The sequence below is a fragment of the Neovison vison genome, chromosome X (assembly GCF_020171115.1).
Source record: "Neovison vison isolate M4711 chromosome X, ASM_NN_V1, whole genome shotgun sequence".
NCBI classification, from domain to species: Eukaryota; Metazoa; Chordata; class Mammalia; order Carnivora; family Mustelidae; genus Neogale; species Neogale vison.
Window position 1 is genome coordinate 70,665,704 of NC_058105.1, and position 24,654 is coordinate 70,690,357.

At 41.9% G+C, this 24,654-nt stretch overlaps 1 protein-coding gene across 11 annotated transcripts in view; it reads right to left on the reverse strand.

Moving 5' to 3' along the window:
• The window catches only part of TAF1 (TATA-box binding protein associated factor 1), a 72,603-nt gene that overhangs the window by 43,658 nt on the left and 4,291 nt on the right, over window positions 1-24,654 (reverse strand). For 8 of the 11 annotated variants that reach the window (XM_044235696.1, XM_044235692.1, XM_044235694.1 and 5 more), the window contains exons 4-26: window positions 23,286-23,405; window positions 21,967-22,208; window positions 21,361-21,579; window positions 20,744-20,962; window positions 20,201-20,405; window positions 18,773-18,949; window positions 18,147-18,274; window positions 17,928-18,035; window positions 17,631-17,804; window positions 16,793-16,966; window positions 16,481-16,585; window positions 15,608-15,808; window positions 15,299-15,440; window positions 14,806-14,936; window positions 14,035-14,115; window positions 8,721-8,870; window positions 8,426-8,545; window positions 7,947-8,122; window positions 7,139-7,317; window positions 5,264-5,477; window positions 4,628-4,793; window positions 2,978-3,189; window positions 113-221 (exon numbers count right to left, since the gene is read on the reverse strand). In XM_044235696.1, coding sequence (XP_044091631.1) covers window positions 113-221; window positions 2,978-3,189; window positions 4,628-4,793; window positions 5,264-5,477; window positions 7,139-7,317; window positions 7,947-8,122; window positions 8,426-8,545; window positions 8,721-8,870; window positions 14,035-14,115; window positions 14,806-14,936; window positions 15,299-15,440; window positions 15,608-15,808; window positions 16,481-16,585; window positions 16,793-16,966; window positions 17,631-17,804; window positions 17,928-18,035; window positions 18,147-18,274; window positions 18,773-18,949; window positions 20,201-20,405; window positions 20,744-20,962; window positions 21,361-21,579; window positions 21,967-22,208; window positions 23,286-23,405 — 3,752 coding nt within the window. The remainder of the gene's footprint in view (window positions 1-112; window positions 222-2,977; window positions 3,190-4,627; window positions 4,794-5,263; window positions 5,478-7,138; window positions 7,318-7,946; window positions 8,123-8,425; window positions 8,546-8,720; window positions 8,871-14,034; window positions 14,116-14,805; window positions 14,937-15,298; window positions 15,441-15,607; window positions 15,809-16,480; window positions 16,586-16,792; window positions 16,967-17,630; window positions 17,805-17,927; window positions 18,036-18,146; window positions 18,275-18,772; window positions 18,950-20,200; window positions 20,406-20,743; window positions 20,963-21,360; window positions 21,580-21,966; window positions 22,209-23,285; window positions 23,406-24,654) is intronic. The other 3 variants (XM_044235697.1, XM_044235693.1, XM_044235690.1) reach the window with 2 other exon arrangements.

Genomic DNA, 24,654 nt, shown 5'->3' on the forward strand with positions numbered 1-24,654 from the left:
TCAGGGTAAGGCCAAAGGGAGAAACTAAGGCTGTGCCAGAGCCATGGGGCAAAGGGCTGGAGGAACCAATGAGAACCACATGTGGTCAGAAAGAAGCAATGCAGATACTCACGTTTAAGTAGTCACAGTGAACAGTGGTTCCAACTCGCCGTTTCTTCTTGGGAGGAAGCTGCTGTTTAGGGAACTTCAGAACCAGAGATTTTCTGCGAACCTCATCCGCACTGTAATCAAGAACACTTTCATAGCATGCAGTCCCTATCTCTAGACCCCAGAAAAAAAGCAACTACAATGAAGAAGTCCAAAGTACCTGAGCATGAGCCTGGGGAGGGAAAAGCCAAACCAAAGGCCAGATATCCACACTCTCAGGCTCAGATCAGGCACGGCCTCACGGGATCTCCAAATTAATAAAGAACTGGGCAAGCCACAACCTCAGTTTCCTATTTGGAAGATAAGGGAACTAGGCTAAAGGAATTTCAAGAATGCTTCCAGCTCCAACATTCTATCTTAGGGTTCAAGGGCTAGGAGGCTAAACTTACAATAGAAACAAAGAAGAAATGAAAAACTGGCTTGAAAAAAAAATAGTCTAAGTTTCCCTCAGTCATTAAAAGGCCATTCACCTTCTTCCTTTCCATTGTATGGGATCAAGACACTAAATTTTCCTTTTCTAATGTGCCTCAAAATATAATGGCTATTACGGATATTGATAATTTAAATCAAGAATGGAAAAAAGAGCCCCAAACTTAATAGAAGCAAAACCAAACTATCTGGTGATGGGTGGTAATTAGACTTACAGTGGTGATCGCTTTGTAATGTATATAAATACCAATACATAATACTGTACCTCTGAAGCTTACACAATGGTATCTACCAATTTTACCTCAGTAAGAAACAAAAGTATGTATCAAATTGATTAAAAGTTACACACAAAAGAGAATTCAAATATATTTTGCACATAATACCCTGACTGTACTACTGCAGTGGCATATAGTCTAAGGACAACAAATGACAGAAAACAACTTGAATCTACTTTACAGGTTTGTTGTTAGTGGTACTGGTATTGTAATTCTCAAACTATTCTGTATAACAGACGTACAGACAGAGCAAATGAATCAACATATTAATGCTGGGAACCAGAGAAAGGATGCAGATATGAATAGGGTAAGAGGAGGAAGAATCTGTAGATATGATTTGAACGGGAGGTTTTGATAGGAAGGTTTTGGTATGTGATTTACAATATGTGTTTATTTCCTAGTTCTGTCCACTAAAAGCCTAGAAGCAATGACATCTCAGTGGCAATGAGCATACCTAACACCTAGATCCTGGTTCTAAATGCCATTCCCTGATAAAAGGAACCAGGGCTCCTTGAAGAAATGGCTGATTCTAGGTCTCAAACAAGAAAATTTCAAGGACAGCCTAGAACATCTTGTGTCAGAAAGCAAAGACGTTCTCGAAGATTTACAGGATTGTTTCAAAAGGACACAGGATCTGGCTTTAAGAGGTCAAATGTAAGACAATATGGGCATCACAATTACAAAAGGTGTTAATAAATCATATTACATTAAGTTCACAAAAGGAAGAATTTCAGAATCCACAGAAATACTCAAACAGAAAGGAAAGGAAAGCTCTTCTTTATAGAATACCAGTTAATGTAGAAAGAATGCTATAATTAGAAAAACCACTATTTTGCAATCCCCGATGTAACAACGGAGTTAGGCAATGATCATCAATGGATGCTACAACTACTGAGAGAAAGACTGTTAGGGAACAGGAAATTCACCCACATGCTAATTACAAAGGGAACAACATACCTTTATTATAGAGGGTTCTGGGATCACCACTTAAACAAGATGATCAAAACAGTGAAAAAACCTGACATTATGTGCTTCTTGATGTGGTGTAGTAAGTACATAATATCACCTATGTAGTAATCTTGCCAAAGACATTTAATCTAAACATAATCAATGAGAAAACAATCAGACAAATCCAGAAATATGGGCTATTTTAGGAGACAACTGGCCTGAATTCTTCCAAAAAGTCAATGCCATGAAAACCAAAATAGGTGGAGAGAACAGTTCTAGATTTAAAGACACTCAAAATACTTAATGTTTGAACAGGAATTGGACCCTGAATTGGGAGTGGGGCAGGCCATAAAGGACACTGAGATAACCGGAGAAATTTAAATAAGAACCAATGTTAAAACTACTGAACTGATGCTAATTTTCTTAGGTGTAATGGTAGTATCATGTTGTTATATCCCGACTCTTAGACAATGTGTGGTCAAGAACTTCTGAGGGAAACATCAAGATGCCCGCAACTTATTTCCAAATAGTTCAGCCAAAAAAAAAAAAAAAGTTTCAGACATATAAAGACAAAACAAATGTGACGAATGTTAAGTTGGTGACTTTAGAGGAATGATATACTGTATTAACCTTTCAACTTTTCTGTAGATTTGCAGTTTTCAAACTCAAAAGTCAGGGAAAAATGTCTTTTAATTTAAAAACTTCTCCACTTGATTATCTCTTAAATTCTCTGAGAACAAGAGACAGGGATAAGCACAGTATATGTCCATTATCAGAACACTCAGCGATTAGGGACTTGACAAGTGTGAGGAGCACCAGGAAGTAGGACAGGAAGAGCATCTATGATATGCCAGGCACTGTACTACGTGTTTATATAGCCTGCCATTTTATCTTCATAGCTACCCTGGTAAGGGTGGTTTTATTTGGTTAAAATAAGGAAACTGAGACCCAGAAAAGTTAGGTCACATGCCCCAAGGCAAGTAGGAAAGCCTGAGGAGTGCTTCACCTCAAAAGACCGTAATTGTCACTACTGGCAACAGTTACTGAGGAAAATCCATCCCAGTCCCCGTGCTCTGAGTTCCACTTCACAGTACATATCACATCCACCCCTGCCACCCTTTGCTAGCATCAACCTCCAATGGATCTCCCCACAGCACTTCCTGCCTGCTATTTCTTACCTCTCTATTAGCTGTTTCCCCAGGACAATCTTGGTCCCTTCAACCTTGATAAGTTCTTCATTATCATTATGAATGACTGTCTTTTCCAACTCCTCCTCCTGCTCCTCTGTCATGGCAACAGGGTTGGAAGGTGGAGCATTTGTCTGATAGTAGAGGGGGCAGAATTTGTTTGTCCTCATGTGCCCAATGGCACCACAAGCCCCACATTTCAGCTGCAAAAGGGGAAAGTATCAATGTGTCAGAGGTAAATGGGCGGCTTAACGTTCGCCTTACATAACACATACAAGGCAGGCGCAGAACTGTTGTCGTAACAGGACTGTTAAACACATTTCAACCAGAAGCCATCGGACAAAAGAACCTGAATGGAAATGACACATTAAAAATAAAATGCGGGGTGCCTGGGTAGCTCAGTGGGTTAAAGCCTCTGCCTTCGGCTTGGGTCATGATCCCAGGGTCCTGGAATCGAGCCCCACATTGGGCTCTCTGCTCAGCGGGGAGTCTGCTTCCCCCTCCCTCCTTCTCTGCCTGCTTGTGATCTGTCAAATAAATTTTTAAAAATCTTAAAAATAAAATGCAATCCAGAGATTGGACATTTAAAAAAAAAGCGAGGAAGAAAACAGAGAGGATTTCCACTCTCGATTTCAGTTGTAGAGTATGAAAAATGTTAAATACGCAGGAGAAAGTCAATCGGAAGCCCCAGGCTGCCTTCACCAGCACACGCAGTCAGCGTGGGTATATACTTCCAGGCGCAAGGAAAAGGCTCAATGTTACCAAGTCTCTATCTAAGTTTTGCAACTGACCTCAGTCTCAGCTATAAAATGGGGCCACATTTTATATCACATTTATAGAATATCATATATAACAAAGAAACATGAAAATAATGACCTCAGTACATGTCACCAGCAGTTTATATTTGCTAAGAACTTTATAGTTTCTAAAGTGCTTCCCAGGCATTGTATCACTTACTCCAACAACACTGTGAGACAACTAGCATTTTATACAGCAGTGGCCTCGTTTTATGGTGTACATGGCAGTTACATGTACAGTAATATTTGGAACCCTACCTAAGTTACAGAAGGCAATCTGTACTGATTAAGTTTCTTTCCTGTTGCTTCTTTTTCCTTCTTATTTTTTTAAAAATTGTTTTTATTTACTTCAAGAGAGAGAATGAGTGAGAGGGAGATAGAGAGAAGGCAGGAACCAGGGGAGGGTCACTGAAGCAGACTCCCCACTGAGCAGGGAGCCCGATGCAGGACTCGATCCCAGGACCCTGGGATCATGACCTGAGCTGAAAGCAGACACTTAAAACACCTGAGCCACCCAGGCGCCCCCTGTTGCTTCTAATATGTACAATTTTTAAAGGATATGTGTATGTGTACGTACACACACACACACACACACACACTCTCACCCAAGCCCATTTCAACCCCCTTCTCCCAATGGGTGAAGTATAAAATGACACCAAATGGCACCAGATTAGGTTGTCAGTGCCAGTCACACTAGTCATGGTAACACCTGAGCAGCCACACCAACTCAAACTAGCTTTCCACAATACTGCCCTCATTCCCAGTCAGGGAGAACACCAAAAGCTACTGGCAGAGCTATGCTTTTTTCGCCTTTTTAGCTATGATCATGCCACATTCTATTTACTTTTAGGTCAGGGCGCTCCTTCATTTTTTTGGGCTTCTTCTCAGGAGGACCCTTAAGCTTCTCCTTTTCCTGGTTCCGCTTCAGCCGCCTAAGTTGCTCCTGAATCCTCCGCCGTTCCTTTCTCATCTCTTCTCGATGCTGTTCATCAAAAAGGGCAAACTTTCGACTGAAGGGCAAGGGGGAAAAATATCACAGGACCATAAGCAAAACTAAACCAAAGACAACCGTCCTGATAGCTAAACACATCAGAACTAAAATAATCCATCCAGACAGAAATAAAAGGGGCTACCTATATTCCCATCTCCCCTACTCATCAGCCTTCCATGTGCAGAGCAGCACCTCTCTCAGAATAAGGTGTCCTGAGTCATCACTAAGAGTTATGCCAACCAGCCACAATGCAAAGGACCCAGGTGGAATGGAAAACATGCCTTTATTTTGAAGCAAATTTAAATATCTCCCTGTGACTTGGCTCTGTCCAAACCCCAAGACCTAAAGGCACCCAACCAACACAGACTTCCAACTTCCAGCTATACAGAATCCTGTCACTAAAACTCCAGCACATACCTCCCTCATCCCCATCCCCCACCACTTTCATCGTCCTCCTTATCATACTGGAAAGCGGTGAGTCAAACTCACATGAATTCCTCATCTTTTGTGGTTCGTATGCGCACGTAGGCATCAATGACAGCTGGCTTTCGGACTGTCTCACAGCGAACGTACTCCTTCCCCTCTTCATCTCGAAATGTGCGATAAATCTTTAGACAACGGCCGGTGGCAGAAGAGTTAAGGCTAGTCACAGAAGCTGTGTCATCATCTCTGTGATTGTTTCCTGATGCTGCTGAACCTGCTGCTGCAAGGCAGAAAAAGATTTCCACACATTCCCCCTACCACCCACATGGTCATTTTTCTGAGACTGGGTGGAGACCTCGAAGTTCAACGGGCCACAAAAGCATGTATGTTTACCAAAAGCATAGTATGGTTCTACAGAAAGCATCATGCCCGCAAATGCACTGATTTGTCCTTTCCTGACTTCATTTTACCACTGCCCCATTCCCATTTTTCTAAGTATGAGAAGTTCTGAAAGGAACTCAAAGAACTACATTTGTTAGAGGGGACAGAAAAACAGCAGCTGTATTCTGATTCCTCTCAAGAGCAGGAGAAGAAAGCCCAAGCAGCAAGTAGTTGATGATCACATTAAAGAAAAGCACTCCCGGGGCACCTGGGTGGCTTAGTTGTTAAGCCTCTGCCTTTGGCTCGGGTCGTGATCCCAGGGTCCTGGGATCGAGCCCCGCATTGGGCTCCCTGCTCTGTGAGAAGCCTGCTTCTCCCTCTCCCACTCCCCCTGCTTGTGTTCCCTCTCTCACTGTCTCTCTCTGTCAAATACATAAATAAAATCTAAAAAAAAAAAGAAAAGAAAAGAAAAGAAAAGCACTCTGGCACCAAGAGGGAAAACTGCACCACAGACACAGGTCCAGAGCCTTAGGAGAATGCTTCTTAAACCCAAACGTGAATGAAGAGGTATCACCTGAGAATTCTCATTACACTAAATTCCAATTCAGTAGTGTCTGGGGTGAGGCCTGAGAATCTGCAAGCTCCTGTGTGATGTCCCTACTGCTGGTCTAGGACCACCCCAGTGCAAAGGCTTTATCACATCTTTACAAAGTAGTCAGAACACAAAATTACACAAAGCTTTTTACAGAGCAGGAAATGAAGGAAAAGCCTACTGGGAGTGAGAACAGTCATTTACATATCCATCTTCAGGCCTTTATCCTCCCTCTCATAGTATCTATATCCAAATTTTCATTTGCCTGCTTGACGTCTATACTGGGAAGTGTCATGGGGACCTCAAACTCCACATATTACATCTTCCCTTCTCACACCTGCTTCTTTCTCTGAAGTTTACTACTTTAATCAAAGGTACCATCTTTCTGGCAAGCCCGGAGTGAAATCTTAAGGTCACCTTGATTTTTTACTCCTTTTCATTCACAAAATCCATACCCCAAACCAGTTCAAGCCTTTATCATCCCCACTCTCAACTTCTGCAGTTTTTGGTTGGTGATTTTTAACTCTTATTTAGGGTCTAGGACTCCTTTGAGAATCTTCTGAAAGTCACAGGTCTTCTCAGGAAAGGTACATTTGCACAGAATTTTACATATGATTTCAGAGGGTTCAAGAGCAACCCCTCAAATTTATCCATGAAATCAGTTTTAAAAACTCTTAGCCTCTAAGATGAATGACCAGAAAGATCACCTGACGTACGGCACTGCTAGCCCTGGCTTGGACAGCCCTGACACAGACAGAGGCAGCAATGGGCCCGTGGCAGCTCTTCAATCTGGGCCCCCCAGAAAAACCTCCAAGTTCAGCTTGCAGTAACCTTTCTACCTCATCTACAGGCTTTTCTACACTCATCCGCTACTTCTTCTGCCTCCAGCTTTGGCTCAGTTCTTAGTCTGCAGTTATTTACACTTTTCCGATCCTTCTCTTTCTTGTCTATGAAGCCACTACCCTCACCCAGTAGCATCCGCTGTAATTCCTTCCGCTCCTGCTCCTCCCGTTCACGTGACAGCTGAGAGCTGGTTTTCTTATTCTGCAACATGTTCTCAATGTTCTTTCCCATTTCTTCAAAGTCACTGTCTTCAGCTGAGCTGCTGTCTGTGTCAGTTGATAATACTTCGGTTGATGACAAAACTCTAAAAAGGAAAAACGATGTTGAAAATTAAGAAGAGAAACATGAAAGTGTATAAAGAGCTGAAGAAATACAGCTTTAGGCAATAGGAGGAACTTGGGAAATCAACCTTAATAAGGAATACCCAAATCCACTAAGACATGGGGACCTTAACAGAAAAGCTTTACAAAATTTTCCTTGACTTTTGTCAACAAGGCAAGTTTGAAATATGCTGTAACACAGCAACTCTTTCAGAACTCCTAGAAAAAGCCTGAGAAATAAAACGGCACACTGGTCATTTTTAATAATAGAGCGTTACCATCCTCTCACAGTAAGCCTTCAGAAAAAAAAAAAACAAAAAACAAAAAAAACACACTCATTGTCCCTTATCACCACTGGAATAACTGCCAGGCTCAAGCAGGCCACAAAAGTTACCATGGAACCTAGAGTACGTCTTGCCAATGCAAAACCTTTGCCAAGTTGCTCTGAAGGAGCAGGTGTTCTAGCAGTATTATGAACAGAGACCACCCTGAAATCTCAGCTACCTGGGCAACTAGTCACATTATCAAGTGACCTCCTGTTCATTATAACATATAGTGTCTGGGACTCCTCCCCTTTCCAGCTTGGATTTTCTGCAGCACTAGAACAACATACTTGTTCTGAAGGTCAAAGATGCGCTGACATTCCTCTTTGTAACGCTCCTGATGCTCAGCCACAGAAAACCTTGACCCACGGGCAAATTTACTCATGGGCCCCTCTCCAGAGCGGGCCTGCTCTGTGGACATCGTGCGGACTACGTCAATCACTTCCCAGCGGGACAGCTTTTTAATCTACGAGAGAGAGAGACAAACACATAAACCTAAATCATCAGAGATTTCAAAAAATAAACCAAGGCACAGAACTTAGAGAGCCAGACAAAAACAAAAAAACAAAAACCAAAACACCACCCAAAGCAGGTTAAACAGAAAGCTTGGGGAAAGCTAACTCCTGAAAAAGTGCCTAAGATCCAGGGTACTACAACCTACACCACAAACTTATCCAGATAGTTCCTTACATCTGCCTCCTAGTTCTTCCCTCTATCAAAGGCCCCCTCCTACCCTAGGAGACACTAAGTTTTCCTCTTTCACACTCACCTCTTCTTCAGGCACACCAAATTTACGGAGGAGCTGCTTGGCATTTTTCAGTGAAAGGCGACGGAGATCTGCATCTGTTCCTGTCACTGTCTTCTTTACTGGCTGAGGCTCTTTATCATCCTACCTCAAACATAAAACAGGCAAGAACTGTAATAAGCTGAACTCCTTACAGTAGGTGCCTAAGCCATCCTGTCAACTTAAGTGTTTTCCATCCCCCAGCCCCTTCACTTCCACTCCTTAACCTCCATTTCTTCCTCCCTTAATTTTTGGTTTCCAGGATTTCAGACAGTCTCACCTTCTGCTGTGTCGGTTTGTTTGGAATCTTGACATAGGAGAATCCTTCGCCACACCCTGTAGGATCTGCCACCCCAGTCACCTCCAAGAGACACTTGCCCTTCATAGCAGCAATGAAAGCCCTTGTGGTGTTCCAAGGAGCAGTACGAACCTGAGATATAGGAAAAGATTATAAGGGTTATGGGAAACATTTGCTCTACATCTAGCCATACTTAGAAGATCAGAATAATTACAATAATGTACGATTTGATGCTTTCTTAAATTATCCACGAAGATCAATAGTTGCATATAAAGCTGCCCAGTACTCAGCTTACTCTTCTTCCCCTCTATGGTACTTACGTTATGATATTAAACAAAAATCAAATCTCAGCCAGTATAAGGAGAACACTATGGAACAGTGGTCCCCTTCGGCCCCATATCCCTAGGGATATACTGAGAGTTCTCAAAGACAGTGATGCCCCACTCTTCACGATGCTCAAAGAGGGTGATGATGCATCTGACTGCCCGATTGCTCGAATGGCTGCTTTAGAATAGCCAATACATTCTGTAATTAAATGATAAGCACATTTTACAAAGTAATGGCTTTAACCCCAGGTCGATTTTACCTCTGCAACTGGTTGGTTAAAAAGTCTGTCCTGTCCTGGGGCCCTGAATATAGTGTTTACTGACCCCGCAAAATAACCAGGAAATTAAGACAAGAGGAATGTACTTGTCCACACAGACCAGTTAAGAGTATACACAATTAGCTAAAGAGTGGTCAATTCTCTAATCAAGATTCAATCTCGAAGGCTATTTGACCAAATCTTTACTTTCTGAAATTCTTAGACATCCACTCATTTTTCACTCCATCCTCAAAACACCACAATGAGCTTCTTCACTCACTCTGTCTGACCTCATTTACAATCACTCACTGATTTAATAGATATTTATTTAACACCTACTACATGCCAGGCACTACTTTCTCATGGATCTCACATTAGTGAGAAAGAGACAAATAACCAACCAAATACAATACTGCATAATCAGTGCATTGACAGGAAATTAAAAAGTGTTACATGTACATAAAGAAGGGAAGAATAATGAGCCAATATGATGGGAGTGAGGGCAGAAATCAGGGTAAGCTTCCACAAAGTATAAATCATAGATGAAGGTAAGATGGTAGAAGAGTGGCAAGAAAATATCGTAGGCAGAGGGAAAAGCAGTTGCAAAATCCTGGAAGGCAACAGAAAGAAACTGAGGGGACTGAATGAACGTCAGTATGTTTGCAGCTTGAGTACAAGATGGACAGTGACAGGAGATGAGAGCAGGTTAGACAGAGTTATATACAAGACCCAAATCACATAGCACCTTGTAAAGCATGTGCAGAACTTCTTTCTAAAAGAAGTAAGGACCCAAAGGAAGTCTTTGGGCTAGAAAATCATATGATCAGATTTTTGTTCCAAATTTTTATTTTAAAAGGTCATTCAACTTTTTAAACAATGGTGCTGGAATAACTGGACATTCACATGCAAAAAAGAACCTTAATCTATACCTTGCACCCTACATAAAAATTAACTCAAAATGGATCTAAACTTAAGATCTAGAACAAAAAATCTTTTAGAAGAAAACATAAAAGGAAATCTTTGCATCCCTGAGTTAGATAAAAATTTCTTAGCTACAACACCAAAACCACAAGCAACAGAGAAAACTGACAATCTGGATTTCTGCTCTTCATAAAACACTGTTAAAACAATTAAAAGACAAGCCACAGACTGGGAGAAAATTTTCGGCAATCACATACCTGATAAAGGAATCGGACCTAAAATACATAGAGCTCTCTCAAGACTCAATGAGAAGAAAACAAGCAACCAATTAAAAGTGGATTAAAAAGATGAACAGAGGGCGCCTGGGTGGCTCAGTGGTTTAAGCCTCTGCCTTCAGCTCAGGTCATGATCTCAGGGTCCTGGGATCAAGCCCCACATCTGGCTCTCTGCTCAGCAGGGAGCCTGCTTCCCCCTCCCTCTGTCTGCTTCCTCCTCTCTCTGCCTGCTTCTCTGCCTACTTGTGATCTCTCTCTCTGTGAAATAAAGAAATAAAATCTTTAAAAAAAAAAAAAGATGAACAGACACTTGACGAAAAGAAGTCTGGATGATAAATTAAGCACATGAAAAGATACTCAACACCCTTAGCCAATAAGGAAATGCAAATCAAAACAGCAGCAAGAAACCATTTCACATCTAACAGGAGGGCCATAAAAGTAGTAATAATAATAAAAAAGAATAATAACAAGTGTTGACAAGGATGTGGAAAAACTAGAACCCTCATACATTGCTAGTAAGAATGTAAAAATAACACAGTCACTGTGGAAGGTAGTTCCTTCAAAGTTGAAAGTGGGGCGCCTAGGTAGCTCAACTGGTTAAGTGGTTAAGTGTGTAAGCCTTCAGTTCATGATCCTGGGGTTCTGGTATTGAGCCCCAGGTCAGGCTTGCTGCTCAGTGGAGAGTCTGCTTCTCCCTCTCCCCGCTCCACCCCATTCATGCTCTCTCTCCCCAATAAATAAAATCTTGAAAAAAATGTGAAAGAGAATTACCATATGACCCAATAATTCTACTTTTAGGTATTTACCCAAGAAAAAAGGAAATGTGTCCAGAGATTTATACATGAATATTGACAGCAGCTTTATTCATAATAGCCAAAAACTGGGAACAACCAAAATGTCTTTTGATAGGCCATTACCTAAACTGTGGTAATAACCACATTATGGAGTGCTATGTGGCAATACAAAAGAACAAACGATCAATAACCTGGATGAATCTCAACATAATTACAGGGTTAAAGACAGACAAGAAAAAATACATACTTTCAACAAAATGGTGCTGAAAATAGAATAGCCACATGCAAAATAATGAAGCTTGACCTTTACCTTATATCATATATAAAAATTAACTCACAATGGAGCAAAGACCATCTTAGGTCTCATACCTAAGTATAAGAATTAAAAATAGGGGCACCTGGGTGACTCAGTGGGTTAAAGCCTCTTCCTTTGGCTCAGGTCATGATCCCAGGGTCTTGGGATCAAGCCCCGCATTGGGCTCTCTGCTCAGTGGGGAGCCTGCTTCCTCCTCTCCTCTGCCTGCCTCTCTACTTGTGATCTCTGTCTGTCAAATAAATAAATAAAATGTTTTTAAAAAAAGAATTAAAAATATAAAACCCTTAGAAGAAAACAGAGGAAAAACGAGGACACTGGATTTGGCAATGACATCTTGGATATGGTATCAAAAAAGCACAAACAACAAAAGTAAAATAAGATACACTGGAATGTATCTCAATTAAAAACTTCTCTGCATCAAAGGACACAACAGAATAAAAAGGCAACCTATGGCAGAAAAGTACTTGAAGAGCATGTATCTGATGAGAGATTAAGATCAAGTATTTATAAAGAACTACAACTCAATAACAAAAACCAAACAACCTGATTCAAAAATGGGCAAAGAACTTGAATAGACCTTTCTCAGAAGAAGATACACAAATGTCCAATAAGTACACGGAAAGATGGCTCAACATCACTAACCATTAGGGAAATGCAAATCAAAATCACAATGAGATACTGTCTCATATCCATTAGGATGGTTACTACCAAAAAAAAAAAATAACAAGTGTTGGCATGAGTGTGGAGAAATTGAAATTCTTATATGCCATTGACAGGAACATAAAATACTGCAGCTGCTTTGAAGAAAATATGTATGGAAGTTGCTCAAAAACCTAAAAAAACAGAACTATCATGTGATCCAGTAATCCACCTCTGGGTCTATATGCAGAAGAACAGAAAACAGAATCCTGAAGAGATATGTGCATACCCATGTTCACAGCAGCACTGTTCCCAACAGCAAGAGGTGGAAGCACCCCAAACATCCACCCATGGATGGGTGGATAAACACGATATGGTACATACACACAGTGGATGTTATTCAGCCTTTAAAAAGGAAGGAAATTGTGATATATGCTACAACATGCATGAACTTTGAGGATATCATGCTGGATAAAATAAACCAGTCACATAAAAACAAAACCTCATGATTCCACTTAGGGGAAGTACCTACAGTAGTAAAATTCAGAGAGACAGAAAGTAGAATGGTGGCTGCAGAGGCTGGAGGAGGAAGATATGGGGACTTGTCATTTAGTGGGTAACAGAGTTTCAGTTTTGCAACATGAAAAGATTTCTGGAAATTGGTTATGCAACAGTGTGCACATACCTAACATTATCAAATTGTACATTTAAAGGTTAGATGGTAAATTTTGTTATGTATATTTTACCACGGTTAAAAAAAGAAAGTACATACTATATGAGCACACATATCTAAAAATGTAGAAAATGTGAACTAATCTATAGTGACAGAAAGCATCAGTGTGGTTTTCAGGGCACAAAGAGGCCAGAGTAAAGGAAAAAGAAAGAAGAAAAGAATTCCAAAGTGAGTGGGGCGCCTGGGTGGCTCAGTGGGTTAAGCCGCTGCCTTCGGCTCAGGTCATGATCTCGGGGTCCTGGGATCGAGTCCCGCATCGGGCTCTCTGCTCAGCAGGGAGCCTGCTTCCTCCTCCTTCTCTCTCTACCCGCCTCTCTGCCTACTTGTAATCTCTCTCTGTCAAATAAATAAATAAAATCTTTTAAAAAAAAAGAATTCCAAAGGGAGTACAAAAAAACTTTTGGGGGGTGACAGATACATTCACTACCTTGTTATGAGGATTCACAGATATAAACACATATCACAACATATCAAATAGTACACTTTAAATACATGCTACTTATATCAATCTTAACTCAATAAAGTTGGGTTTTTTTAAAGGATAAATAGAAAAAAAATTAAAATGGATAAATGGGATATACTAATAAAAATTAGCACAAAGCCAGGGCGCCTGGGTGGCTTGGTTAGTTGAGCATCTGACTCTTTTTTTTTTAAGATTTTATTTATTTATTTGACAGAGAGAGAGATCACAAGTAGGCAGAGAGGCAGGCAGAGAGAGAAGGGGAAGCAGGTTCCCTGCTGAGCAGAGAGCCCGATGTGGGGCTCGATCCCAGGACCCTGAGATCAGGACCTGAGCTGAAGGCAGAGGCTTAACCTACTGAGACACCCAGGCACCCCTGAGCATCTGACTCTTGATTCTGGCTCAGGTCATTATCTCAGGACTGTGAGATTGAGCCCCACACTGGGTTCCAGGCTAAGGGCAGAGTCTGCTTGAGATTCTCTCCCTCTACCTGTCCCCCCACCCCCACTCACATGCTCTCGCTCTCTCTCTAAAATAATTAATTAGCTTAAAAAAAAACTAGTGTAAAGCCTTACCTCATCATCAATCTTCATCTGGAAATCTTCCTCATTTTCTTCTTCTGGAGCAAAAAAGGACTTCTCACCATAGCCAGCATCCTGGAAGAGCACAAACGTAAGCATAAACCAGTCAACAAATTGGAAAACACAAAGTACAAGTTTCACTAAGTACCAAGTACAGAATATCAAAGTACATTTTCGCACAGAGAATGGATTCTGTAAAGTCTTCCTGTCTCTGTCACCATTCTACATCCTTAGGCTATCAGAAGATATATTACATTTCAAGGAACTTGCCAGCTGACGTGTAGGTTGTTAAGGCTCAAAAAGGAAGCTAAGCAGAGATGCTCACCTCTGCAGACTCACTAACTCAGTGGTGTAGCTGTGCTGTCTCACCCCGGCTAGATCTTCCCTGCTTGGGCCTAAGAAGGATATCCTACTTCTCAAAAAGCACATGTCCAGCACCACCATCTCAGCCCATAGGGAAGGCTATGGAAAACAACCAAGAAGTATTTGCTGTGTATGAACCTGCCTCGTAAGGAACAAAGATTAAAGTCACCACCCAAATGGATGGAACAATACGCCCTACATTCCCTCATGAAGCCTTCCCACTGCTATTTAACTAGACTGGAGTCGTCCTCAGAACCAACGGACAGAGTACCTCAGAGCTCGAATTTATCAGTAACTGGTTCATAATCCAGGAACCATCACTCCTTGGCCAGTGCCACCAGTCTGCATCCTCCTCTGTCTGCAACAAACCCACAGGCATAGGCACAAGGGAAAGGTGCTTACCTTCAGTCGCTGCTCTGCGGCTATCATGCTATAGTAGGCACAGCACTGCTCTGGGGACACCATAGCTCTGATCTCCTCTTCAGTCGGTAACCGAAAATCAGACTTCAACACCCACCAGTTTGAGTCCATCCCTAGAAAAAGTAGAGAGAATGAGACCATTCCAAATTCCAAAGGCCCTTCCACAGATAGCAACAAGGATAACGAATGGAGACCAGGCCATGCAACGTCCCAGAAGGTCTAGCCACAGTTAGCCTGCCCGCCGAAGAAAAGCCCCACTGCTAGGTTGCCTGCACCTCCTGACATCCACCATCCAATGACTTTCCTACCAGGCACAAATCAAAAAGCAATGATAGCCTCCATAATTAGATTTACTACTCCCCTCTTTTGATGACTATCATTCTCTCAATCTGGGAGCAGTATACTTATCCTTTCATTGAAAGCTGTAACTCCTCTCTTGGAAAGAGACAGGGGAAACATAGTCACAAATGATGACCTGTGCGTTTGAAGTCAGCGCAGAGCTTCAGCCTCTTCCGGATGCTACTTTCTGAGTGAGAAGGGAAGGCTTTCTTTATATCTTCCATTCGGATCCGCCGTGGCCGATCTTTACTCTTCCAGAATAGGCGGTAAATAAAGACCTGTCCAACAAACCAAGTGTCTTTCATTTGGCAAAACAGAAGACAAAAGTGCTCGCCAGGGCTCTTTCCCCTACTAAGCCCTGATGTATTCTGAGCTCTCCTGATGTGCCCCCAAATCAACAATACCCTGTGCAAACTGACCCACCTCCCTCATCTGTCATTCTTACCTGGAGAAAGTCTCGAATATGTGTATTAGCCCTTTTGGAGTTGGGCCCAGGAACTTCAAACAGGGGGCACTGCTGGCCGACCACAAAAATATCCACTAATTCCCGAATATAGTAACCTTGTCTTGTCCGAATGATAAGGAAGTCAGTTTCTGGCATCTTATGAAGGTAAATTGGGGCACGAAAAAGATTGTTCTCAAATGCCTAACAAAAGTAAAAACACAAAAATTATATACAGAGAAGCCCTAGGAAATTTCATCAACTAACAAGAAGGGAAATCAGGCCTGTTTGCTCTCCATCCCCAGACTGCCATCTAAAACCTATCCAATAATATAAATAAATCGGAATATGGAATGTCAAACTGGATTAGAAAATAATTTTTTACCCACTGGCAGTAGTAGGGAAACCATAGGATTTGGATTCAGATGACACGGACTCTGCTACTTACTATATGATGTCAGATTAGTCATTTAGTATCTCTAAGCTTAGCTGACCTCATCTACAAAACATTTAAACAAATGAAAACATACCAATTCTGCAGACACAAATTAAATACTCATTAATTAACTCACTAAATTACTAATCCCAGGCTGACTTCCATATGCCACCCAGATGTTGCTGGCCTTCTTACCAGTGTGTGTTTTCTAAAAACAATTTCCAATTTAGTTTACAAATAACATTACTAGAGCCAGTTTTAATAAAAAGATCAAAAGAAAGTCTGGGGATTATAATCATTTGGGGATTATACTGCTCCTTCCCCATACGTGCCATGTACATAGTACCTCAATCAACTAGAATTAGTTCTGTCTGGGCTCACTAGCTCCTCACCTGTCAAGTTCCTTAGGAAAGAGTTGTTAACAGGAAAGAATCCCTCACCTGCAGTAACTGGCCAGGATGGAGAGAGCCCAGGAAGGGAGATGTATGGCAGTAAACAGTTTCTCCATATTTACAATCTGGGGCTCCAGGATCTTTTCCAGGTTTCTAGAAGGAACAAAAAAGACCCAGTTACTATTACAGAACAGAATCAATAAATCTTCACAAAATATTCCTTGAGCATAGCATTTTACTAATATTACTAACTACAAAAAAGACACCATTTCAGCATGAAAAAGACAAAATATACAATCGCAGACTATTGCTGGATGTTCATTACAACTATATTATAAACAAGTTTTCTCAGAGACTCACCCGCTTATAGTAGTTTTTTATCTTGGTTGCCATGCCAACCTGCATCATTAATGGTCCATTTTCCTCACTGTATTCTGCAAGAATAAGATCTCCATCTTTGCCTGTGAGGTCCTGAGGTGTGCGCATAAAAAACATCTCTCCACCACCAGAGGCTTGTCTCTCTTGTTCTCTCATCTGCCCAGAACAAAGAAAACACAGTTCAGCTCCTGACAGGACAAGAACCACAAAATGATGCTGTTCATTCTGAGACAATGACACAAAAAGTGATTTGGCCTTGCCTTTTTTTAAACTTCATTGCAAAAATATTCAACCATGAAGTTGAAACTATGAACACTTACAATCCCACCGCTTAGCTATAACTTCATATTTTACCCTACCTAACTACAATTATCTCCACAGATTTTGCTGGAACCATTTTTTAAAAGATTTTATCTGACAGAGAGAGAGAGAATGTGCACGTGTACAAGTACGGGGAGTGGCAGGCAGAGGCAGAGGGAGAAGCAGGCTCCCCTGAGCAGGGAGCCGGATACCGGGCTCGATTCCACAAAGCCTGGGATCATGACCTGAGCCAAAAGCACATGCTTAACCAACTGAGCCACCCAGGTGCCCCCTGAATCCTTTCTGAAAGCTGCAGTCATCATGACACTTCACCTTGAGTATTTTCACATGCATCCCCTAAGAATAAGGACATTCTCCTAAAAAACTATAGTAACATTCTATCACATCTGAGAAAAAAGTAATTCCCTAGTATCATCTAATAGCATGTCCATTTCCCCAACGTGTACGCTAACATCTTTTATAGCTGCTTTTTTTTTTCCTACCCAGAGTTCAGTCATACCTTAGCCTTCTTTTTGATGTGTTTTAGCAAGGGCTGGACTGAGTGGGGACCTGGCTGAGAGAGTGCCCCAAAAGAGTATTTCTTGAGAGGTGGGCGATGGAACTGCCGAAGTTTGATGGGCCCCATGTGGGTAGGAAAGAAGGGCTGTCGTAATTCCACAGCAGGAATCGAGTGCTAAGACAGGAAATACGGGGTTCAAATTAAATAATTACTCCAGCCTACGCAAGATTTACCCATATCCTCCATCAAAACAAGGCAGTGGTTCCTATCCATCACAGAATAAATTGTTACTTTTACCTGAATAATATTTCCTCCAAAGGTGCCTCGAAGACCCTGCTGCTTGGGGTAGTAATATTCATCATTGGAAAGATTCCATGGATCTTTCACTTCTGGCTGAGACATGTTCTAATGATGGGGACATCAAACAGATATCAAATAAACCTTAGTCAGACTACCCTCCGCCATTACCTTTCTCTGCTCTTCTCAACACCCTAGGTTCCTTTTCCCTCCACAGACCTGCTGTGGTTCTTCCTTGATGACCCCTGTTTTCCCTAACAGAATTCGACTCTTCTTCAGAGACGATTCCTTCTTACTTTCCTTAGAGGGGGAGTTGGAGGTGGCCTCTTCCTTTTCATCAGGAATTTCTAAGGATGAAACAAAAGTCACTCTGGAGATACTATCCCTGAAGATTCACATTTCCCACAGGTATATTTGCGCTTCCTAATCAGATCTCTCATCCCACCCCAGACCACTTCTAGTAGGTGATTCCCTCTAACTAAACATACTATACTCCTGGAATCTCAAAGGTACTGCTTTTCAACATTCCTACATTGTGAGCTTTCCCTAAGCAAAACAGAAATACTAGAAACAGCCACAACTCTGCTTTCTCAACTGCTACCTGAAAGTTCTAGTCTTTTAAATTTCCTTCCTTATTTTTTTAAAGTAGGCTCCACACCCAGTATGAGGCTAGAACTTACGACCCTAGATCAAGAGTCACCTGCTCCACTGAATGAGCCAACCAGGCGCCCCCGAGAAGCTTATAGTCTTGACCTTCCCAACCTTTCTGATTTCCCCCGTCCCCTGACATTAGCAGCAAGCTGTCCATTGCAGAGAAGAAACACTGGTCCCTGCCAACACCATACCCAAAATGAGGTTCTCATCATTGGGATCAAGTGTCAAAACAGGAGGCTCCAACAGCCGGGGCATGGCCTGAGCATCCCAAATGATATTGTCCTCCCAGCGTCCATATACCAGCTCCTCATTGTCAATGGGAAAGATAGAGTACCAAGGCTTGTCATCATCCAGGGTGGCTGCAAAACCTACTCAGAAGAGGAGGAGACACTCAGTAACAGACAAAACACCTATGCCCCTTTCAATCATGATTCCAGCAAAGGGCAAAGGAGCACATGTTAGTAAAGTTATTCATGCGGCTACTGAAAAGGAACCTAGTGCACACAGTGTATTTCTCATTTTAAAATAAGTTACAGACAAAATGTTCACTGCAGTGTTTTTCATAAGACTCAAAATTTAAACAGCCAAGTGTGTTTAATAAGGGACTGGCTAAAGAAATCATGGTAATAAATGATATGGTAAAATATACTAACAATTAATGGTAATAAAATATATATTAAAAATACAGTAACTATTGGTCAATTATGAAAACATCCATATAAGAATACTATGCAATCAGCAAAGTGTTTAGATAGAACGAGAGAAGGAAAAAAAACCTCTTTCTTAGACTTAAAAATTAAAACATTTTTGTTTTCCTCTGGATTATAAAAGTAATCCAGGTTAACTGAAGGAAAATACAGAAAAATATAAAGGAAACTGAAGCTGTCTGTGATTCCACAAACCAGAAATAACCACTGTGAAATCCCACAGTGCATTTCCTTTCAGTCAGTTTCTGTAATTATATAGTGTGCTTTTTCTTTTCCCACTTACATGAACAGGGTATCATATATGCCACTTTGTTTTTCTCACTTGAGTATCCCATGTCATTAAACCTTTTTATGAAAAATTTGGAATGACACAGAATAATAATGATGTCAAATGAAAAGCACAATATGCAAAAAACTGCCTACAGAAATGAACTCAACTACATAAACACAGAGAAGACAGAAAACCAAAAACAAAGTACACAAAAAGTTAATAGTCGATCTTCTCTGAATAGCTGGATTATCAGTGATTTTTGTCACTGTATTCTATTTTCAAAGTTTTCTACATTAAGCATGACATACCCTTTTTTTTGCCTACTTAAGGAGAGAAAAAGCAAATTCTAGCATGATAAAGACAAAGGGGCTAGCTCTGAAAACGGAAGTAAATCATAGAGATAAAACCTTGGTCTAGTTTGGATAGATCATCAACTTCAAAGTGGTTTTCCCAGTTTTTTAATGAGAAATCAGAGTCCACCCTAGCTTGTTAATGGTGTACAACTTATTATGGACTAGAATAGGGGCTCAAGTCCAAAACATTTTGCTGCCCCTCAGCAGCAACAAAGAGCACAGCTAAACCCACTTAGGATGACTGAGCTGAAGGGAGTGTTGCTAGACATGGCTGGCACAAAAGCACACCTTGCTGAACGTTGTAGGCCATGGCATTCCTAGTCATGCTGGAAGGAAGCCAGCCTGCCAGGCTTGCACGCTGAGGTTTTGTTCCTTTGTGTTTGACATCCTCTCCGTCCCAGATGATATCATCCTCCCAATGCAGCTGTGTCACCATCAGGAAGTTTTCATCAGCCAGAAGGTCAGTGCTACTTTCCTCAAGTTTCCTGAAATCCTACAGAAACGAAGACGGAAGAACAAATCCCTGAATGGTCACTGGTCAAAGTTCTGACTCCAGATCCCTCATCAGACCCATCAAACATGGTCCCTGACTTGAAAGAAGTACCTGATAAGGGAGGTCTGCCTCTGCACACTCCTGGGCTAGCGCAGCACTCACTGCCCAGAGAGAATCCTTGTGACAGGGCCTAGCTGCCAGGGTGACACACCGTAACAAGCCCAAGGCTTAGAACCTCCATAACCTACCCGGTATCTCCCCACCCAGAAAAGCAAAGTTAAGTATATTGGAAAGGGCCCTGGGCGCAGATTCCTTTCTTATATACCAGTGTCACTTACCTCCAACATTCTACACTTCATCACGGGTTCGAGGTCCATTTTTCTCAGTTTGAAGCCATAATCAAACCCACTGCCATCTTCAGGGACACCCAGCATATCATACCACAGCCGAGCAGGCCCGTAACGCCACTCGGCTACTCTCGGTTTGGTATCGGCCACTTTATCCGTATCTCCAGTTGACTGGGAAAACTTGGACTCAACAGGAGCCATCATCGTAATCTGTAACAGAATAAAGCAGGAGGAGAGGAGGATTTCCTGATCCCAGATGCCATAGGGCTATAGGGAATCCACAGTCAGGAAGGGAAGTTAGAGAACTACAAGGATGATTCTTCAACAGAACTGGAGTTAGAATGGGAACAATGGGGCTAGATCACGGCACACTCTGCCTAAAGGATTCAAACTCCTATTCACCAGCATGTGTAGCACCCACTGCTGGCCCATAGTACTTCTCCACTACAATAGGGAAGGGACGGCCACTAAGACTGAACTCACGATTTCTCGTTCATAATCAGCACAGGGCTCTGCCTGCTAAAGTACATTTCCCATTTAGACATAAGCTAGGGAGAACTCATTTGTTCCTCCTGTAGGTCTCAAGCCCAGGTCTCTATTTTGCCTACTTCATCATCAGAGAGACATTGCTCTGGAGGTGGCGGTGGAGCGTAGTCATAGTTCCATAAAGACTTCTGGCTGACTTCTGACTCTACCGAGCACTCCACCTCCTGGATCTGCTCTTCCTGGATCAGCTCACGGTGCTTCTTTTTCCTCTTTCTCCGAGCACTCCGCCAAACAGATGGGACGTTTTTCCCTGGTCCAAAAAGCCGTAGGAAGCGTAATACCTACAACACAGAGGCTCAAAGACTCAGTATCAGACAGGAAAAGAGCAGCATCTGGGTCTACAAACTCCCCTGAGGGTCCACTCAGCTGTGGGGGGACCAAAGAGTGCTCAACTTAGAGTTATAACATCTACCAAGAAAGTAAAGAAGCATCCCTTAATAATTTGGACTAGTTCTTTTAAGACAACAAGGACAATTTCTGATGGGAACCATGTAAATCACATGTACTCTCATCAATGCATACAGCTTTTTCAAAAAGACCTAATGCAGTGTCACTGAATAAGAAAACTTTTACATCTTATCCTTTCTATATACAACATCTTAGCAACAGAACTCAGAATTTAGGAGAGGTCAGTGGTTTGCAATATGGGCATTCTCCGTGTAAAGTACCTTCCCAGGCCGAAATTCCGGGAACAATTCTGTGACACTCGGCAACAGCTTGGTGGCATCGTGCTGCATAATCCCAGCCAAAGGTAGGGTCAGCTTCCCATCTTCAGATTCTGCCTGTGTTGCTTCTTGAGGTCCCATCTCAGATTCTGAGTCAGAGGAACTACTGAAGTCCACTTTCTCTGAGGCCAAAGAGGAAGGGGCAATGATGGAGGGCAAGATGATGCCTTCTCCATCCTCAGACACTGCAACAAGGAAGAGAAACCCCTTTGGCATGTAACTGTGAGCATACTTCCTCCGATTCAGCCAGTACCCACTCTAGGCTATATGCATGGCTCAGTGGCAGGGGATATAGTTCCAAGCACCCAGATCACTAGTATGCAACCCAGAAAACTCATTCCAACTCATTATTCCCCACCGTCCCCAACTCACCTTTTACCCGGTACCCTAGGGTTGTGATGAGAGAAAACAAACACTATTACTACATTTACTACTTTCTATACATGTAATAAAGGAATGTGATCAACAGCAAAATTATATATTTTTTACCAAGCAGGCCTTATCATCTCTAGTTCAGGGACCCATAACTGAAGAATTTTTTTAAGCCCACAGGATGATAATGAAATTATCTAGGACATCAAGTTATCAGATGTTATTTAGCCTACAGACTAATGCAGAAATGGCTAAAACTGGTCAACATAATTCTCAAAATACAGGAGATCAAAAACACTACTATTCCGCAATCTCCTAGCCTAGGACAGAGTTTCTACTGTGGCCGACACAGGGAAGGTGGAGAGGATCACTAAAGCCCTCGCCTTGTAAATCTCTGAATGTGGTAGTTGGCTCTCTCTGATTTATGCACATTCTAGGATGCCTTCCCCATTTAATCATTTATTTTAAAGAGAGTCATCTAGACAGGGAGTTTCCAAATACCAGTATGCACATCAGTTGCATCAGCAATTACTTGGAGAACACTCTGAAATTCCTGGGCTCTGACCCAGCTCTTCAGAATCAGACTCTCTGGATGAGAGTCAGAAATCTGTATTTTTTAACAGGCTTGGGATGATTGTGATGGGCAGCCAGATCTAAGAACCACTAAGCTCAACTACTTTTCCTCGAGTACCTGTTAAAATACTGTTGCCAAATATTTTAAAAAGTAAAACTTCCCTCTGACATTAAAATTTGAAAACTGTATGAATCACTTCCAGAAGCTGTATCCTTTCCTAGCAGCTTAATTTTAATAGTGCCCTATGGGTATGCCCAAAGCCTAGATCTATGAATGGAACTTGTTCCTTGGACAAAAGAAGATAGTCTCTACTTACCACCGGTAAGAGCATCCTCGTCCTTATCCTTCTTCGTTGGTCCTGGAGGTGGAGGTGGAGGTGGCATCAACTTGCAGTCAATGTCCTCACAGTCAGCATCATAGTCATCTTCATCATAATCTAATGAAACCGGGAAGATGATTCTGAATATCCAGAATGTCATACAACAGCCCTGAGTTCCTTTGTTACACAAGAATTTAAAGCACCCCGTCAAAGTGTTGTTCTTAACATGCAGGAGGTGCAGGTTCTACCTTCAGAAAGAGATGATGACACAGCATCACCAAATACTAGAATACTATGTATATCTCATACAGAAATATAGGGAGCTCCCAAGAAATGTTTAAAACCTTTGCTCCTTCTCCTGATCAAATTCTATTTGATTTTTTATTTTTATCCTGCTCAATCTTATAACTGAATTTAACATTCTTCCTTCTCTGTCAGCTTCCTTTAAGACTGGACTTTCTCTCTTCCCACTTCCCAAATCTTTGACACCTTCTTTGATCTACCTTCTACAGTCTGTTATTCTTTCCACTGACCTTTTACCTCTGGCATCACTCCACACCTGATGGTGAACACTCTGCTTTTATTCCTCTACACAAGCTCCATTCCCTAACTCAAGAATCAACCTTATTCAGGATTAACCCCAACCTTATTCAGGATTAACCCCAAATCTGAAGGTCTGGCCCTGACTTACCCCTCTACAATCACACCACCATGTTCTCCTGCCTAAAGAACCTTTCCACTCAGGGGCACCTAGGTGGCCCAGTTGGTTAAGTGTCTGCCTTCAGCTCAGGTCATGATCTACGGGTCCTGGGATCGAGCCCCACATCAGGCTACCTGCTCAGTGGGAAGTCTGCTTCCCCCTTTCCTTTTCTTTTTTAAGATTTTTATTTATTTATTTATTTGACAGAGAGAGAGAGAGAGATCACAAGTAGGCAGAGGTAGGCAGAGGGAGAGGGGAAAGCAGGCTCCCCGCTAAGCCAAGAGCCCAATGCGGGGCTCGATCCCAGGACCCTGAGATCAGGACCTGAGTTAAAAGGCAGAGGCTTAACCTACTAAGCCACCCAGGCGCCCCTACTTCCCCCATTCCTTCTGCCTCCTTCCCCTGCTCATGCTCTGTCCCTGTCTCTCTAAAACAAATAAACTTAAAATATTTTTTTTCTTTTTAAGATTTTATTTCTTTATTTGACAGAGAGAGACACAGCAAGAGAGGGAATGCAAGCAAGGGAAGTGGGAGAGGTTTTATCTATAATCCTCCCAAGAATGTCAGCAAAGTAGGAATTATTCTGAGACAGTGAAATGACTTACTCAGGGTCACACAGTTTTAAATGACAAAGTCAGAATTCAAGGCTGGCTGAACAAAGTCTAT